The sequence below is a fragment of the Micromys minutus genome (assembly GCF_963924665.1).
Source record: "Micromys minutus genome assembly, chromosome: 18".
Classification (NCBI taxonomy): domain Eukaryota; kingdom Metazoa; phylum Chordata; class Mammalia; order Rodentia; family Muridae; genus Micromys; species Micromys minutus.
The window spans coordinates 50,342,691-50,360,186 of NC_137953.1; the positions used below are offsets into that span (position 1 = coordinate 50,342,691).

Here is a 17,496-nt window from a genome sequence, read left to right on the forward strand (position 1 = left end):
GCAACATTCCTGCTTGACCATCTTCTCTGAATACAGAGTTCTCACGTCTTGCTTTTCCTTTCATTTAGCCTTCCACACCCCAACATCCTAGCCACAGAAACACCTCTCTTGACAGTTTCAATTAAAAGAGTGCTCTCAGCACCCTCCTCTTGCATTTTCACTAAATATCACACAGACAATAACTGTTGACTTATTTATCATCCATTTTCCACACAAGAATATAAACTCCACAAGCAGCAAGATGTTGCTCAATGCTTTTACTTCATCTAATTAAAACTTGGTACAAAGCCGGACAACTATTCAGCATATACTTGCTAAATAATAAATGGATATCCTGGTTCAATTATTGGCTGAGTTTTGAGTTAGGATCTTATGCAGCCCTGGCTGGCCTTAAATTCCCAACAATCTACTTATAATTTTGTCTTGCATGCTCTATGACAGAACCATCACACACTAATTTAATTTTCAAAAGCCCTCTGAGCAGCATCTTCTCTGGACTATACCTTATGCCATGAAGAATTCAAAGAAAAGAGAGAGATGGTTCTTGGCTCCCGATGTAGCAAATATGGGGATCTACCTAGCAATAACGGCAAAACCAAGCCTAGTTTCAACATGCTATCCAAGGCGATTCTTTTAAAGTAAAAGCAATCATGTTAAAACTAAACCAGATTAGAAACCCTACAATGCTGCCTGTTTCTCTCAGAATATAACTGTTTCTTAGCATGGGCTGTCAGGCCCCCTCTCAGACCTCATCTTCCCTTCCCTGCCTGTGCTCACTGTGCTGTCTACACCAGCCTCCTTTCGCTCCTCAAACAGAGGAGGGCTCCTACCTCAGGACATGTGGACCAGCTACGGATGCTGCTTACAGTGCTCCTTACCTATAAATTCACCAGAGTAACACTTTCAACATTAGGCTCACAGTTTGATCTACTTAAATACTGACCTAGTTCTCCATCCCTTCTGCCATCTCTACTTCTCTCTCCTAAGAACTTATTTCCTATGTTTAGTTTTTCTTCTCACTTAAACGCAAGCTCTATGAGGGTAGAAATCTGTTATGTTCACTGACTCCAAGCATCTATATCCAGCTGGTATGTAGCAACCATACAATAATATTTGTGATTGAAGGTAAATGGTCTTCTGACCTTTGTTCTGAGGAATTACTCATGTCTAGTCTATCTTTAAAGGATAAACTAAGTCTTGAAGTCAATACACCCTAATTTTTTTTTTTGTTTGTTTTTTGTTTTTCTGAAACAGAGCCCTGTGTAGCTCTGGCTGTCCTAAAACTCACTCTGTACACCATGCTAGCTAGCTTCAAACTCAGAGGTCCACCTGCCTCTGCCTCCTAAATGCTGGAATTAAAGGCGAGCACTACCATATACACCAGCTCAAACACTTGAAGAATTTTGTGTTTAAATTTCAATTAGAATTTGCCGTATTACTTACCAGTGTACTGAATGTCTACGCTTCCCAGTTTAAAGTTAAGAAAAACTCTCCCAGAGTAGTCAAGGGCATGGAGTGAGTAAAAGTAAAGCTGTACAAGTTGGATGACTGCAACTGTTATTCAGAGCTTCCCGTGGTTTTGGAGAGGAAGTCTTCCTCCTTTCTCTTTGACCATGTAGTAAAGGTGCCCCTTCACTCATAGTACATGACTGGAATGTAAGAGGACCTCTGCCCCTGCCAAGGAACCAACTATCAGCTCCACTGAAGCTGTAAGCAAACTACAGTGATAAGACAGTGTAAAGACGCATGGCACTCAGACCCACACAGCAACAGGCTTTGGGAGGTCTTGCTGGCTAGTTCCTTCCTTCTTCCTGGTGCAGTGGTATGAACTCTGAACCTGGAGCCCTGGGCATATGGGGCAAAGACTCTTAGAGCCACATCTCTAGCCAAACAGTTCTAATAACAAAAGAATACAACACGGGGTTAAAAAGAAAAACCACATAAAATAAATATTATCCAACAAGGCTCTCGGCATCAGCTGGTGCTTACCTGATGCTCAATCCCAGCAGCCCTCATGAGATGAAAGTGTGCTATGGTTGAGCCAGTTAGTTACCCAAGAGAAAGACAGACATGCCATAAAATGCCATAAAAACTTAAAGCCAGAGTCAAAGTCATACTGAGAGACACTTTGGTAAGTCTGAAAAGAAATAAATACACCTCTATTAACTGCTACTTGGGTAACTTATTAGAGGTTTGGTTGGATATAATCAGGTTATAGAACTACAGCAGCAGACTTCCCAGGCTGGGAATATATTCTGTTACACAGTGGCTTTGGATTGAAGGTGGTACTTATAACCTGGCTACTATGATTTGAGAGAGATGTTAAGGGAGACCTAGGCCAGTGAAGGAGGGTGAGAAAAGAAAAAACTAGTGTTTGATAGATACAGCCCTTGTAAGACAACATACGTATCCCAGACCACGGGTCTCTCCTTTGAGTGTCTCCATGGACCAGCTCCCTTATCTTTATGTAAAACATCCCCATAATTCTGACTCCATTCTGATTCATACTGAGTTAATCCAGCCACCAATTCTTAAATGGAAAGAAATGTTTCACAATCTGAGTAGATAATCAAGCCTGGGTGTAAGGAGGCAATCATTTGAAATAGTTGCAATGAAAAGCTTCATTTTGCCCTTCAGCACAGGCCAGGCCATAGGGCTGGAAAGTGAGCAGACATGGACTGTTCTAGAATACTCATGACTCATCTGCAGACGAGCTGATGCCCCGCCCCTGCCTTTCCTTCTTCTGGTTTGTTACTTCGGAAGGAGAGAATGAATGAAAAACAAGAAGGGTCCCAGTAATGTTCAGTGAGGATCTTACCACATCAATCTCAGTGTTGGAATGTCCCATGTTACAAACGATGCAGCTATTCTTCATACGATCCAAGTGCTCTCTGGTCACCACATTCTTGTTCCCTTAAAAACAGAAGAGATAAATATATGAAAAGGAATGAAGTTAGACCCCTCCCTCATATAATATATAAACACACACAATCTACACACATATAATGAAATATATAAAAAATTCTATAGGAATCATATTCTTAAGAGCAAAAACTAGAAAAACTCTTAGTTTTTAACAGAAATGTTAGAGGGACTTGAAAGTGAATCCCTGTGGCCTCACGCTCTGCAACAGTCTACAGCCACACAGCACTTTAAACATTAACAACACAAGACAGACAGACTGGATCACATCAATAAACACACAGTCCTTGCTATAATGACCCCATAAGGAAGTGTTTGAAAGACAACTTAATGAACAGAATAAAATCTTTGTGAATCAAACACTGAAATGAGATTTCTGTTAGAAATGTATTGGAAACTCTTACAACTCAACAATAAAGACTAACAATTAATTAAAAAATGAACAAAGGATCTGAAAGGATGTTTTTTAGAGAATATATCAATGGCCAAAAAGCACAGGAAAGAATGGAGAATATCACTGGCCATCTAAATAGGCATGAAAATCATATACTATTTATGTTCACTGGGACAGCAATAATAAAAAAGTACAATAATAAAAGTGTTGTTGAGGTTGTAGAAAAGCTGGAACTCTCAAGCATTGCTTGTACAACTATACAATAGTTCTATTATTTTGAAAAATAGTTTGGTAATTCATTAAAGTAGAGTTACTGTATGACAGTAATGTTATTCCTGGTTAAACAGACCAGAGATGGAAACATGTCCACGGAAGACTTGGATTCACTGTTTACACCAGCATCCTTAATGACCATCCCAAAGTGAAACCAACCCAAATCTATATGTGCTCATCTGAAATGATAAAGTGTGGCACAGCACACACAAAAGAGTGAAATATTAACATGTTATTATGTGGATGGAACCTGGAAACATCATGTTAAGTAAAAGAGGCCAGTCACAGAGGACTACACAATGTATGACTTCATCATGGAGTGCACATTAAGAGCAAATATGTAGAGATAGAAAGATCAGTGGCTGCTCAGGGATACAGGTGTGTGAAGAATGTAGTAAACAGTGACCATTTATGATAAAGGGCTTCTTGTGGGCATGATAAAAACATCCTAGAATTACATGACAGCATGCTCTACATCTTTAGTAAAAACCATTACACCGTACATTCTTCAATGGTGAACAATGTGCTATAAGAATTATATCTCAAAAAGTTTTAACAGTTGTGAATTTCTTATTAAGTATTGAATTTAGATGCTAGGGACCACCCCTAGACTTCCTGAGCTATACCTACAAAACTGCACACACATGGGTAAAAGGCACAACATGGGACTCATCCCAGTTAATCTACTAAAAATAAGTCATTCAATGCCTAGCATGGGAGGAGGGAGGAGCCTCTGGCTGGTGGCGAAGTGAGACCAGCTCCTCATAGTCCCTGCCCTCTACTCCCAGTCCTTGCCAGTATAAACACGCATATTTCCTCTCTCCGAGAGGATTAGAAAAGAAGACAGAATTCCTGTGATTATGGTTCTAATATACAGTTATAATAAGTTTCTCAAGCTGAGAAAACTAGCCATTTTCAATAAATTCCTCCCTAAAATTAAAAATCTACCTATTTTAAAATTAATGAAACCACTCCCCCTTTTTTTTTCTATAAAGAATTTTGCTCTTTCCCTGTCTTAATTTATAGGGACTATACAGAAGCATGTTTAATTTTTATTCTTTTGTTTGTTTCTTTTGGGGGACAGGGTCTCACTATGTAGACCAGGCTGACCTCAGACTCAGAGACCCTCCTGCCTCTACAACACTAGTGCTGGGATTAATGGTGTGTGCCATCATACCTCAAAATATTTGCTTTGTTTTTAAAAGATTTATTTATTTATTATATATAAGTACACTGTAGCTGTCTTCAGATACCAGAAGAGGGCATCAGATCTCATTACAGATGGTTGTGAGCCACCATGTGGTTGCTGGGATTTGAACTCAAGACCTCTGGAAGAGAGTCAGTCAGCTGAGCCATCTCTCCAGCCCAAAATACTTGCTTTTAGGATGAAACAAAAGACAGCAGGGCTGAGAATGGGGCTCAGTGGTGGAGTCTGCACTCAGCATGCTCATGTAATGATCACTGGCATACACTCCTCTAGCTTGCAGCTATGTCAGGAGGTTAAGGACAGGCAGAGACATAACAACAATAAAGGATGGAGAGAAACTTTCCTTTAGGTCTATTCTTGGGCAGAGCTCTAAACAGGAAAATGTGAGAAAGACTTTTTTTTGGTCTACTATTTCTACTGCATGTGTGTCTGTTTTCTGACTCTATGGTGCTGAAATTATAAGTGCATACCACCATGTCTGGCTTTTTAAGAAGATTATTTCTTTCATGTGTATGATGTTTTGCCTGTCTATGTGTCTGATTCCCACAGTTAGAGGAGGGTGTCAGATTACCTAGAACTGGAGTTGTGGATGGTTGTGAGCTGCCATGTGGGTATTAGGAATAGAAACTGGTCCTTTGCAAGAGCAACAAGTGTTCTTTAACCACTGAGCCAACTCTCTAGTTACTCATGACTGACCTTTCCCCATGGGTTCTTAGAATCAAATAAAATCAAGTATTTTACCAAATCAGTCATTTCTTTCTTTTCTCTCTCTTACAACTTTATTTTTTTTTAAAAGAGGGATACATCTACATATTTTTAAAGGCATTTTGGCATAACATTATATGAATATTTTTGTCAGTACTTAATTCTTTTAGAGGTTTGATATTATGCATTGAAATCCCACTAGTTACCATAAGCATAAAGTACATGTAGGAGAGAACATAACATGGAAACACATTTCTTGGTGAGTATAGATTAAACATAATAATCTTTGAATACCAAAAATTGCCACAAGGCTATATTCTTAGTTCTTGGATTAGTAATGATTTAAGGTCCAGGTGTACCACACTCTGAGAGGGTGCTATACATTTATTTTTTTCCTAAGAAGGACTGAGGCTTTCATTTTTTGGCCTTTGTTTTTCTTGAGCTTCATATAGCCTGTGAATTGTTTCTGGGGGTGTTCAGAGCTTTCTGGGGTTAGTATCCAATTATCAGTAACTGCATATTATGTCTGTTCTTTTGTGACTGGGTTATCTCACTCAGGATGATATTCTCTAGATGCATCCATTTTCTTAAGAATTTCATAAAGTCATTGTTTCTGATAGCTGAGATTGTGTAAATGTACCACAATTTTTGTATCCATTCATCTACTGAAGGACATCTGGCTTCTTTCCAGCTTCTGGCTATTATAAATAGGGCTGCTATGAACATTGTGGTGCATGTGCCCTTGTTGTATGTTGGAGCGTCTCTGGGGTATATACCCAGAAGTGAAGTAACTGGGTCTTCAGGTAGGACTATTTCCAATTTACTGAGGAACCGCCAAACTGATTTCCAGAGTGGTTGTATCAGTTTACAACCCCACCAACAGTGGAGAAGTGTTCCTCTTTCTCTGCATCCTCGCCAGCATCTACTGTCATTTCTACTTCTCAATTCCTTTCTGTTACTTTAATAGCTTGGCTTTATCCAGAATATTTTTAATCACCCCTCGTTCGCTCCAGGAAAGCATTCCTGTCCCACCCCACTGGATATACCACAACCATACCTGTACAAGTAATAACAATATCCACTTGTCGGATGACTTCATTTAGCTTCACTAGTCGAAATCCATCCATACTGTAGAAATAAAGCAGGGCCAATTAAACTCAGCCAGCCGGTGGGATCTTCCCTTAGAAGCCAGCCCTGAGCTCTTCAGGTCACCTACTGCACAGCTGGAATGCTTCCAGTCTGTTTATTTGGTTTGGTTTTTAAGACAGTGTCAATGTATAGTTCAGGCTGGCCTCAAAATCAGGATCCTCTAGCCTTTTCCTGGAGTGGTGGGGTTATAGCCAAGTGTCACCACATCTGGCCTGGGCTCTTCTTCAGTCAAAAATGCAAATAGTTTCTCTAGTTTGCATAGGAGACATGTAATTTCTTTTGCATTTTTGAAACTATTTCTTCCTAATAATAGGGAGCCAAGCAAGGGCTACCATGAGATTATCAAATGAATTTCTAGAAAATGACACATGGCCATTGGATCTATTCTCATGGAATCTGTTCTTCTAAGATCATTGATTAGCTTCTGAAACAAAACAAAACAAAACCAAAATCCAAAAACCAAAAAAAAAAAAAAAAAAAACAAAAACCACAAAAAAACAAACCAACAGGTTTCCTAGTATCTTCTAGTATTTTATTTCTCTGCTCCATTAAGCATGACTTGCCTTCTTTAAAGCTTAACTCCCCACTTTTGTATATAGTGTCGCTTGTCATGCTTACCAGGCTTGCAGGGCACAGATGGGGTCAATCTCAGTTACATACGCGATGGAACCCATGGCTTTCAGAGCAGCACAGCACCCCTTTCCCACCTGAGCAGGAGAACACACGGGGGACAGTGAGTGAAAGCACACTTCTAGAAGCTTCTGGAAGCTTTGGAAGGGTACCCTTTTTCTTCCCCTCCAAGTAAGCTTGCTGAATAGATTCATGCTTGGAGAAAAACAAGAAAAACAAATAAATGCAGTTCATAAACAAATCCCTGGCCCCTGCTTAGCACATTCATATGCATGAGAACACCCACACTCACGATTTATAATCAAAACACAAGCTAAAAGAACATCATAAACAGTGGTGCTGGAACAAGTCAGAAAATCAACGTGAGAGAAAATACAAAGGGAAAAGAAAGATACTTAACTCAAGGCTCTCTAAAGTTATGTGTTCTCATCTAACATGGTGCATGAATACAACTCTGGAACATTTTAATCAAGATACATCTTAAACAACCAAGAAGTAAAAGGTTGAATTTTACCTCTCCATAGCCACAGACCACCACCTGCTTTCCACCAAACATCATGTCTGTTGTCCTTTTAAGTCTGAGGGAAACAAAACCAAACCTGAATCAATCACTTAGAAAAAAGTATTAACTTTGTACCCGAGGCCTGTGATTCTGTTTTAAAGGTCTTTCTTTTTGAGGGAAGGAGAATGGTCTGTATTTTGCCGTCTAACAAGCTCCAGGCATATTGGAATTACGCAGCCTCACACTTGGTGCAGAGGAACGATGTGGAGTCACAGCAGCTCATAAACACACAGACGCCAACGTACACTTCTACATTGTGAATACACGTGGGGAAAACGAAAAGATGGCAAGGGAATTTAGGAAGGGACAGCTCTGACCTAACGGAAACATTACCTTGCTGTTTTAGGGTACACCATAAGCAATGCATTTAGCAGTGTCAGAGTGGCCAGCTGGGCCTTGCACTGATTCAGTAGGGAGAGTAATGGACAACGGTGAGATAGGCTGTGAAATCTGCTGATGCTGACTATATAGAAATTGGCTTTCTAGGTTCATTTGGAGTAGAAACATTCTACCTTTCTATCTTGTTCTCTGTGAAACTGATCCTTGCTTTCTCCAGGATTTCTGGAAAGAATGTATAGGAATGAGTTCTGTTTTCTCTTTGGGTACAATGAGATTACTTTTTCTGGGAATCTTGGTCAAGACAAAAAAATGTTTCAACTAAAATCCAGTTGATTTTGAGCTACACAGTCTCTCCAAACACATGTAAAACTTCCTACTTATTCATCTATTTCCTTATCCCTTCTGGTACAAAGGCTCTGTAAATGCCCACAAGAAAGTAAGAATCCTATTTTTAAAAACTGGTTTGGTAACTCCACAGCACGGCTACAGCTGCATGTGCCTTGATGAAGGTCATTCAATACTGAAATGTGAGGATGCTCTTTCTTCCTGCAGTTAAGTGTGGGGGGACCACCACACTCGGAAGTGAGGATGCTCTTTCTTCCTGCAGTTAAGTGTGGGGGACCACCACACTCGGAAGCCATGGATGCGCAGAGCAATGGCTAGCACAGCAAGGAGAACCAAAGGCTCGGATTCCAGACCTCCTTTCCTTTGACCACTTTTCTGAAGCTTTTCCTCACCCCTCTCTGTAACTACACATAACTGTGGTGGTTTGGAAACTTCCCACACTGCTCCTCTGTGACAACCAGGCTGCAGACTCGGGTTAGGCAGTGATTTTCCTCAAGAATAAAGGACAAAAGACACTTCACTCAAGGAAGGACCGGGGGTAACATTAAGCTACCTGGTGCTATTTCATAAACATGGCAACTCTCTAAACGTCTCTTTGGTTCTTCTAGCTCCACAGCCCTAAGAGAGCTAAAACGCTATTCCACAATGTGAAAATCCTAGCTGAGTTCCTCTGGAAATTTTTCTCTTCCTCAAGTGGAATCTTAGTCAGCAATACACAAGGAGGAGTTGGCAGGGCTCCCTGATGCCTGTGTGAAGGTGAATTCCGACTGACAACTTGAGGGGACTTAGAATCACCACGGTACCAAACCTCTGGACACATGTTTGAGGGAGTTTCTAGATTAAGTTAATTGATGCAGAAAGACCCTCAGCACAGACAGTACCACGTGATGGATGGGAGTCCTGGACCAAATAAAAGTAGGAAGTATCTCTTTCATCAGCATCTTTGCTTTCTGACTATGGATGCAATATGACTAGCAGCCTCCAGCTCCTGCTGCCATGACTTCCTGTCATGATTTGCTTATGCTCTAAATACCCCCCCATGTTGTTTTTGTCAGGTATTTGGTCCTAGCAACATGCAAAGGAACGAATACAGCAAGTAACCATCTCAAGATGACAGATTAGATATTAATGTCTTCCTCACATGGATGCTCTCTTAGCCCTAGTGCCTGCCTGCTCTGCTGCCCTCCTTTTCATTCTGGTTCTGTGAGACAGGATCTTGTGTAGTACGATCTGGCCTCAAATTTGCTAGAAAGAATAGCCTAGAACACTCACTTCACCACCCCCCAGCCTCCTGAGTGCTGGGATTACGGATGTGTGCCACCGTGACCGGCTTCTACTGCAGTTTTCATCTCTCTTGCTCTCATCTCTACTGAGAAAACAACTGCCCCTGACCCAGTTGCAGTTTGGCACTGTCTGCAAGTACCAATGAGCAAGTTTAGATGAACAGCCCAGGTCTTCGCTCCTCCCTGGAAAATCTAACCATAGCCCTAGCTCTGCTGCTCCTTGTCACCCTCGTACAGCCTTACGACTCTTCCTTACTGAGGGGGAAACTATGGTTGGGAAGGACTCTATCCACTTTTCTGAACTAGAGAGTTCTCTCTATACATCTTTTACTGATCCTGTTATAGGCCAACTTTAGGTTCCCATACCTGATACTTGAAAAGTCTATAAGATAGTAGTGGGTAGATAAGTATTTTAATGAAATATATACAAATTACTATTAATGTGGTCAGAACAGAGGTATCTGTCACAATGACCTTATATAAAGACACTCCATGGCTGACCACTGAGCTAAGAATTTATGAAAACATTCAGTTCTGTGTGATACCATTGACTCCACAGTGACACAGTAGGTGACAACAGTTACAACGGTTGTCACATTCCACCAAATGAACAAAGAAAGGAAGAAAACCCACCAAAACCTCACCTAGATTCTAACTCAATCCTAAAACTTACAAAACATGAAGTTCTAGACAGACAGGCAAGTTGCTGGGCTTGGTTGCACATGCCTGTATTAAAGCATGATTTAAGCAGAATTGTGCTATTGAGGCCAGACAGGGCTATGTATCAAGTTCCAGGTTAGCCTGACTTTCTTTTTAAGGAGAAAGGTAACAACACTGAACAACTTACCTTGTCTTACTAACTCTCACAATAACTCATAAAGTAGGTCATAAAGTTACTATTTGCAGATGAGGAGATATTCAAGGAGAATAGGCAAGGGTCACAGTTAATAACTGGGTAACGGGAGCGGCACTTAAACTGGGTCTTTCGGACCCAGTGCGTGGTGTCACTGCACACACTCATCGGTTAGGAATGCAGTCCACAGAGTCTTCCTTCCTTTTCCCCCCTTAACCTGTATGTCTTAGACACACCTCACTTGGCATATTCTACACTCTTCTGATGGTATTACTTAGAACATTACCTGAGGGCTATGATTTGGATTGAGAATGCTCTTACAGGTTCATATGTTAAAGGCTTGGTTTCACTAAAACGTGTGGGAAACTGTAAGAGGTCAAGTCTAGTGGGAGGCTTTCTAGAAACTGGCAACATGTTCTTGAAGGGGTTCTTCCTTACTCCTTTCTTATGTCTCAGTCAGAAGCAGACTTTGCTTTGTCACATGACCCTGACTAACCACACACTGCTTCACTGTACGCCCCGAAGCAAACATGGCATCTGCCCACAGACCAACACCTCTACAAAAGGCGAGTGTCTCAGGGATTAGTTACAGCATGGAATGCTGACTGCACTTGGGGGTCTTCCTAGCTGCAATGAAGGAATGCCAGAACACAAGGGTGGAAACAGGGTAAATACTGGCAGACTTGTAACCTCTTAGAGCAGGAAGCAGAAATGCCTCTGGGAGTTCTAGATAGTCAAGAGATTATATGACAGTGATAACATGAGGGTCATATGGTATATTATGCTAACCATGTCTGAAATGGGATCATCTGAAACCTCTTTCAAAATCATGGTTATGCCATTTTAATAGCACAAAATATGAACTCCTCTTACCAGTAGCAGCTCATCTCATTTCTTTTTAAAATTGTTTACTTTTATGTGTGTGAGGCTTTGTCTGCATGTTTGTGTGCTTTGTGTGCCTTGTACCGTGGAGGCCAGAAAATGGCACCAGGTCTCCTGGGTCTGGAGTTATAGACAGCTGTGAGCTGCTATGTGGGTACTGGGATTCAAACAAAGGTCCTCTGGAAGAGGAGCAGGGCTCTTACTCACTGAGTCAAGTCTCCAGCCACAGTCTACTGTCCTAAGTGACAGGGATTTCCTTGTAATGGTGAGTGGTGGCACCAAGCTCTGGGTTACACAGTCCTGGGTGTGAGGTGGTAAAACATAAAAGAGTTCCAGAAATCACTCAAACCAAAGAAGCTGGGACCATCAGGCCGGAACCTCAAAGGTAACAGTGGTAACATGTTATAACAGTGATAACCAAGACCGCCTCAAAGATAACAGACATTACCCGTCGAGAATAGATTCACGGCAACAGTAGAGGTTATCAAATTTCTGTTTAGTGACTGAGTCATTGACGTTCATGGCTGGAACACACAGCTTCCCAGCTTTGGAAAGTTGGTACAGCCTGGGAAGGAAAGAGGCAAGAAGAATATAAAGCAACAAAATATTACAAATCTACTATTGGTTTTATGTCTAATCTCTGAACTCTACTGATGAACTGAGCATGAAAGCAAAGACATAACTAATTCTATCCTGCAAGAGAGACGCAGAGGAACAGACAGGGCATCTCTAGAAGCGGTGTGCAGCTTGGCAACAAAGCTCTATTCAAAAAATCACGTAGACAAAATCTTTGACCCAACTATGTTTCAGAAGCTTAAGATATGTAATTGCATATATACCTTCTTCATTTTATTTTATAGCCTGAGACTTCTGTTTGAGACAGGGTCTCCCTGTGCAGTCCTGGCTGGCCTGGAGCTCACAGAGCTGCTCTGCTGGCATCAAAGGCCTGGACTACCATGTCCATTGCAAGACTGAGACTGAGAAAGTTACTAGCTGTATTTCATGTGTATGAGTGTTTACCTGAAAGTATATATGTTTCAGGCATGGGTGCCTGGTGCCTCTGGAGGCCCAAAAAAGGTGTTAGGTCTTCTGGAACTTGTGGCACTACTATGGTAGAAAGAACTAATTTCCTCAAGTTGTCTTTTCTTGTGATATCTACATTTGTGATATGCAAGCATATGAGCATGCATGTGCACACATATAATTTTTAAAATTTAGTTGACTCTAAGAATCTGAAGGTATGTTGTAAGCTATAGGTTGTTTACTTTTATGTGCACTGGTGTTTTCCCTGCTTGTGTGTCTGTGTGAGGGCACTGATCTCCTGGAACTGGAGTTACAGACAGCTGTGAGCTGCCATATGTGCACTGGGAATTGAACCTGAGTCTTCTGGACGAGCAGCCAGTGCTCCTAGATGCTAAGCCATCTCTCCAGCCCCAAGCTATAGTTTTATATGTTCAAAAAGACTGGAAAACATTAAAGCAGCCATGATGGCATGCTTTGAATGAAAGCTTTTTCATGCTTTCAATTTGTTATTGGACAGGCTGGAGGGATGGCTCAGTGGTTAAGAGCACTGACTGCTCTTCCAGAGGTCCTGAGTTCAAATCCCAGCAACCACACGGTGGCTCACAACCATCTGTAATGGGATCTGATGCCCTCTTCTGGTGTGTCTGAGGACAGCTACAGTGTACTCTTATAGTAAAGTAAATGAATATTAAAAAGATATTCAGTTCTTCATTGGTGAATAAGACTAACAGAAATGACCTAGTTTTATCCAAGGAATTACTGCTACTTTGTGACCCAAAAGCCCTTGCTTGCTGTCTGTGAGAGAGGACGAAGATTATCTACTGTGTGTGTCTAGCACAGAACAGTGCCTGACTCATCATAATAATTCAACAAGTACTTACTCAAGGAACTAAAGATGACCAACAAGAGCAAGCTGTCACTGTACCACAGTGACAAGAAAATATGAGGACCCCCACCTGCTTCTCCACCTGAACTACTCACCGTTTTAGGTTTGCAATTTGTGTTGTTAATTAAAATAAGTGTCTAGCCTTAGACTTGTTACCTTATAGAAAACCTCCAATTTTCAGCATAATGTAATGTGTTCTATAAACACGTGATCAAAAGATTCTACATGTAAGTTAGGGATGACTGTTAACCCTTACCTATGAACTCCAGTAACACTCTCCTCGACTATGCCTTTGATTTTCTTAAACATGTTGGGATACTTTTTATAAATCCAGTGAGTAAGATCTCCTCCATCATCCAGTATCTGCAACAGAAGCAACAAGACTATTATCTGTCCTGCTGAAGACATAGGCTTCAGTGTCTCTCGGGGCACTGCATCCCAATTCCTAATTACCAATGTACAGGCACTTAAACACTCCAGAGTTATGAAAAGTAACGCAAAGCCTGAGTAAATAAAATAACCTATCAAATAAAAGAGTCATCATAGTCTAAGAAGAGTAGGGGAGCAAGGCCAACTCTAAGTCTCTCTGTCAGAAGACCCTACATTTTCTGCATTACTAACCCACACTGCAATGTATGATTATCTTATGGATAATCAGTTCAAGAGGCCAGCAAGACCTCTAGTTCTTGGATATACTGCAGATCTTCAGAAAACTCAATTCTAGCTGCTTATTTTAGTACTTTAAATAAATTCAGCCAAGGATTAATTTAAGTAAAAGGACAGATAATTAGTCTCCTGCTCAGAACAATGGCTTTTAAACTGAAGTTGTTAATGTGTTACTTCTCCCACCCTATGTCTCAGGCAGCACGGAGGTTCTGCCTAGCTCACCCTCGCACTCTGTATAAGCCAAATTAAAAATAACCAGGGAACCGTGCAGCATGTAGGTGTGTGCATGCCTCTGAACAGCTCATCACCATTTCAAGTTGAGATTAAAGATGAATACAATGCTGTGCCCACTGGAGCTTCCATCAGGAGTGGATGGTTTCTGAATTTTAAGTCAGGCACCAGGCAGTGGCATGTCAGCCCTTCAGGACTGTTAAAAGGGCACATCAGGACTTTTCCAAACCGTTCTACCTATCCTAGAACGTCGCCACAGAACGCAGTCATCCTCCTCTGGCATGCATCTTCTTTAAACTTCAACACTAACGTATCAAAGATGCCATCCTGAATCCCAGGGCACACAAAACACCCAACCTAAAGTCTATCATCTGATCTTTGCTTCCATTCTCTTGATTGAAGGTAGGGACCAATGCGGAACTCTCATTAGAACTCAACCTTGCTACACATCCCGAGAAACCCAAAAATGGGGCTAGGGATACAGGGATACAGATCAAGGGTAGAGACCCGTTTTAATCCCCACTGCATTCCTCCTCTATCCCTACTTTCCACCTTATCCTGTAGACAGTATCCTAACCTGGAGCTTACTATTTGGGTTAGACTGGCTGACCGCTGAACCCCAGGGCGCTCCCTTATTCTTAATCTCCTCCCATGCTGGGCTAAAGAGTCACCTGGCTTTTATGTGAATGCTAGGGATTGTAATTCAGCTCCTCATGTTTGGGCAGCAAGCCTTTACCCACCTGACCTGTGACTCTTGAGCCTCCTGCTAGGATTGATTACAGGCATGCATTAGTACACCTGGCTTACACAGTGCTGGAGATAAAATCCATAACATCAAACAGGCCAGGCAAATACTCTACAACTGACCTATAACCCGGCGCCTACTTTCCCCTTTAAACAAAGGTATCTGGCATGGGCGAGGAGTTGCTATTTACACTATTTATTGAGAGACTGCAGCCTGTAAACTCTCAGATAATCTTCTGAGGCTATAAGGAACAGTACTGCATCTAACCCAATGAGTCCGATTTTGTGAGGCAACAACTAGTTAGTGGATCCTTGAACGACTTCACTAACTCCTCCAGCAGGTGCTGGCTTCACAAGCTGTAGAGGCTTTCTGGGTACGATGGCACAGCCTCTCTGTGTTCATGACTATAAAATTAGCTCTATACCCAAGAGACACGCACCCTGTCTCCTATCATCCCTATTACCTGTCATTCAGACTCCCCCTTTGTCATCCAAAATTGCTGGAATGAACTGACTCATCTTACAGCCAACATCAGCCCTCCCTCCTCAAGCCAGAACTTGGTGCCATGTGACCTGGACCACAGGCAGCAGAAGAAGCTGCTTCTTTCTTTCCTGGGCACCAGTGACACCCACTTTATGGCCAACAGCAGCAGGGAATCATTTCTTCCCCTTTCTTTGTTTCTTTGTTAGCTAATTCTCTAATCTCTTAATAATACTGCAGAAATGTTGGTAAAGCAGAAACTATATCATATTTTATGCCTTTTTCTTTCTCCATAAATATGATTGTGCTTTTAGTACTTAAAAATAAAAATTTAAGATATAAAGTGTGGTATCTTCCTCTTTCCCCCTCCTTACCCCCCCTCTCTCCAGGGATTAAAGCTAAACTAGGACTCACCACTGAGCTATACCCCAGTCCCACATTTAATTCTTTAATTCTTCTGTGCTAGGGATTAAACTCAGGATTTTTGAATGCCAGGCAAAAGCTCTACCACTGAGCTACATCTACAGTCTCTCTGGATCTTTTAAATGACAAAGCAAAAATAAAGTAAAAATGAAGAACCCTAAACTTTCCAGTCATCTTTTACAAAATAAAGAGAAGAAATTTGCACTTGAAAAGTGCTCCAAGCAAATTAAGAACTCAGTGTGTAGATTCTGGATCCCTAAGTGCCTCAGGACCTGGAGGCTGTCTGTGGTCTCCACGGCTGTTAGCTTGGTTATCAAGACTGTCACTGGAGCAACTGTGAAAAGGGCACAGAAAGGCTTCACTTCTGCATTTTAGCAAGTCATGTGTGAATCCTCCGTAGCATTTTAATGTTACTGATAAATGCAAAAGCTTCCTAGCCGGGGGTCTCAAACTCATGGCCCGCCTGCCTCAGCTTCCCGAATGTGGTTACAGGTGCACACCACCACACTGAGCTAAGTAAGATTCCTTGTAGTTAGACCGTTCAGCATCTAGAAGTATCCTAAGCAGACTCCCTGAACTTTGTTGGATACTTGGGCACATTGGACAGAATTGGATCCATTTTCCTTTCTTCTCACTGGGAAACTCTGACCCAGTCTTTGCCACCATCATCCCTGTCCTCATGAACTTCGTCATAGGATCTGACCCACCATGTTTGGCTGCCAGCCCTCCACATTCACACATCTGTCAATGCACCACCAAAAGTCATCTTCTGACTCTCCTTTCCAGGCAAAGACGGGAAACCCTAAAAATAATCAAAGAACAAAGGAAAATTATTAAAAGTTACAAAAGGGCTGATCCCAAATTTTAACAAGGGCCAATTTCAGCCAATTCCAACCTTTTCCATTTTGCTCTATTCTCTGGATTAACTTTTTTCACTGGTTAATATTGCCTTCAAGTCCCCTTATCCATACATTTTCCTGTAGTGGGTATTCAGCTCTTCTTGACACAAAGACAAGCAGTAAGAATGTAAAAGTTGCTAAAAAGAGGATTATTGGAGGGAAAAGAAGAAACCAGAGACATGTTCTTGGCCATTCAAGCTGGCAGTCTCATCAGCTTGCAAACCTACTTGTTTTTCTTCTGTCAGGACCCCACGTGCCTCACAGGAATCTCATACTCTTACTACTGACTGCTTGTTCTACATCACAGCCTAGTCAGCTGCCGTGCCCACTACAAAGGCTGCTGAGCTTAGCTGGGTGAGAACCAAGCAAGTCTCAAGTTTCTAATCCATCAGTTTAGATCTATGTATTACTGAACATAGGTTTATCTGCTTCTGCGGTGTTGGGGAATGAAGCTGGACTCACAGAGCTCACTAAGCCAGTGTCTACACTGAACTCCAACCCTAGTCCTAGTCATCCATGCACTCCTTATTTACTCATGGAGCTAGTTTTGGGACATCTCACCACGGAGGACAGGCCAGCCTCAAACCTGTGGCCATTCT

At 41.6% G+C, this 17,496-nt stretch overlaps 1 protein-coding gene across 2 annotated transcripts in view; it reads right to left on the reverse strand.

Moving 5' to 3' along the window:
* Nucleotides 1–17,496, reverse strand: part of AHCYL2 (adenosylhomocysteinase like 2) — a 146,800-nt gene that overhangs the window by 12,487 nt on the left and 116,817 nt on the right. For both annotated transcript variants that reach the window (XM_080931919.1, XM_080931918.1), the window contains exons 6-12: nucleotides 16,706–16,800; nucleotides 13,710–13,816; nucleotides 11,993–12,109; nucleotides 7,795–7,858; nucleotides 7,269–7,357; nucleotides 6,559–6,629; nucleotides 2,819–2,913 (exon numbers count right to left, since the gene is read on the reverse strand). In XM_080931919.1, the coding sequence (XP_080788045.1) occupies nucleotides 2,819–2,913; nucleotides 6,559–6,629; nucleotides 7,269–7,357; nucleotides 7,795–7,858; nucleotides 11,993–12,109; nucleotides 13,710–13,816; nucleotides 16,706–16,800 (638 nt within the window). The remainder of the gene's footprint in view (nucleotides 1–2,818; nucleotides 2,914–6,558; nucleotides 6,630–7,268; nucleotides 7,358–7,794; nucleotides 7,859–11,992; nucleotides 12,110–13,709; nucleotides 13,817–16,705; nucleotides 16,801–17,496) is intronic.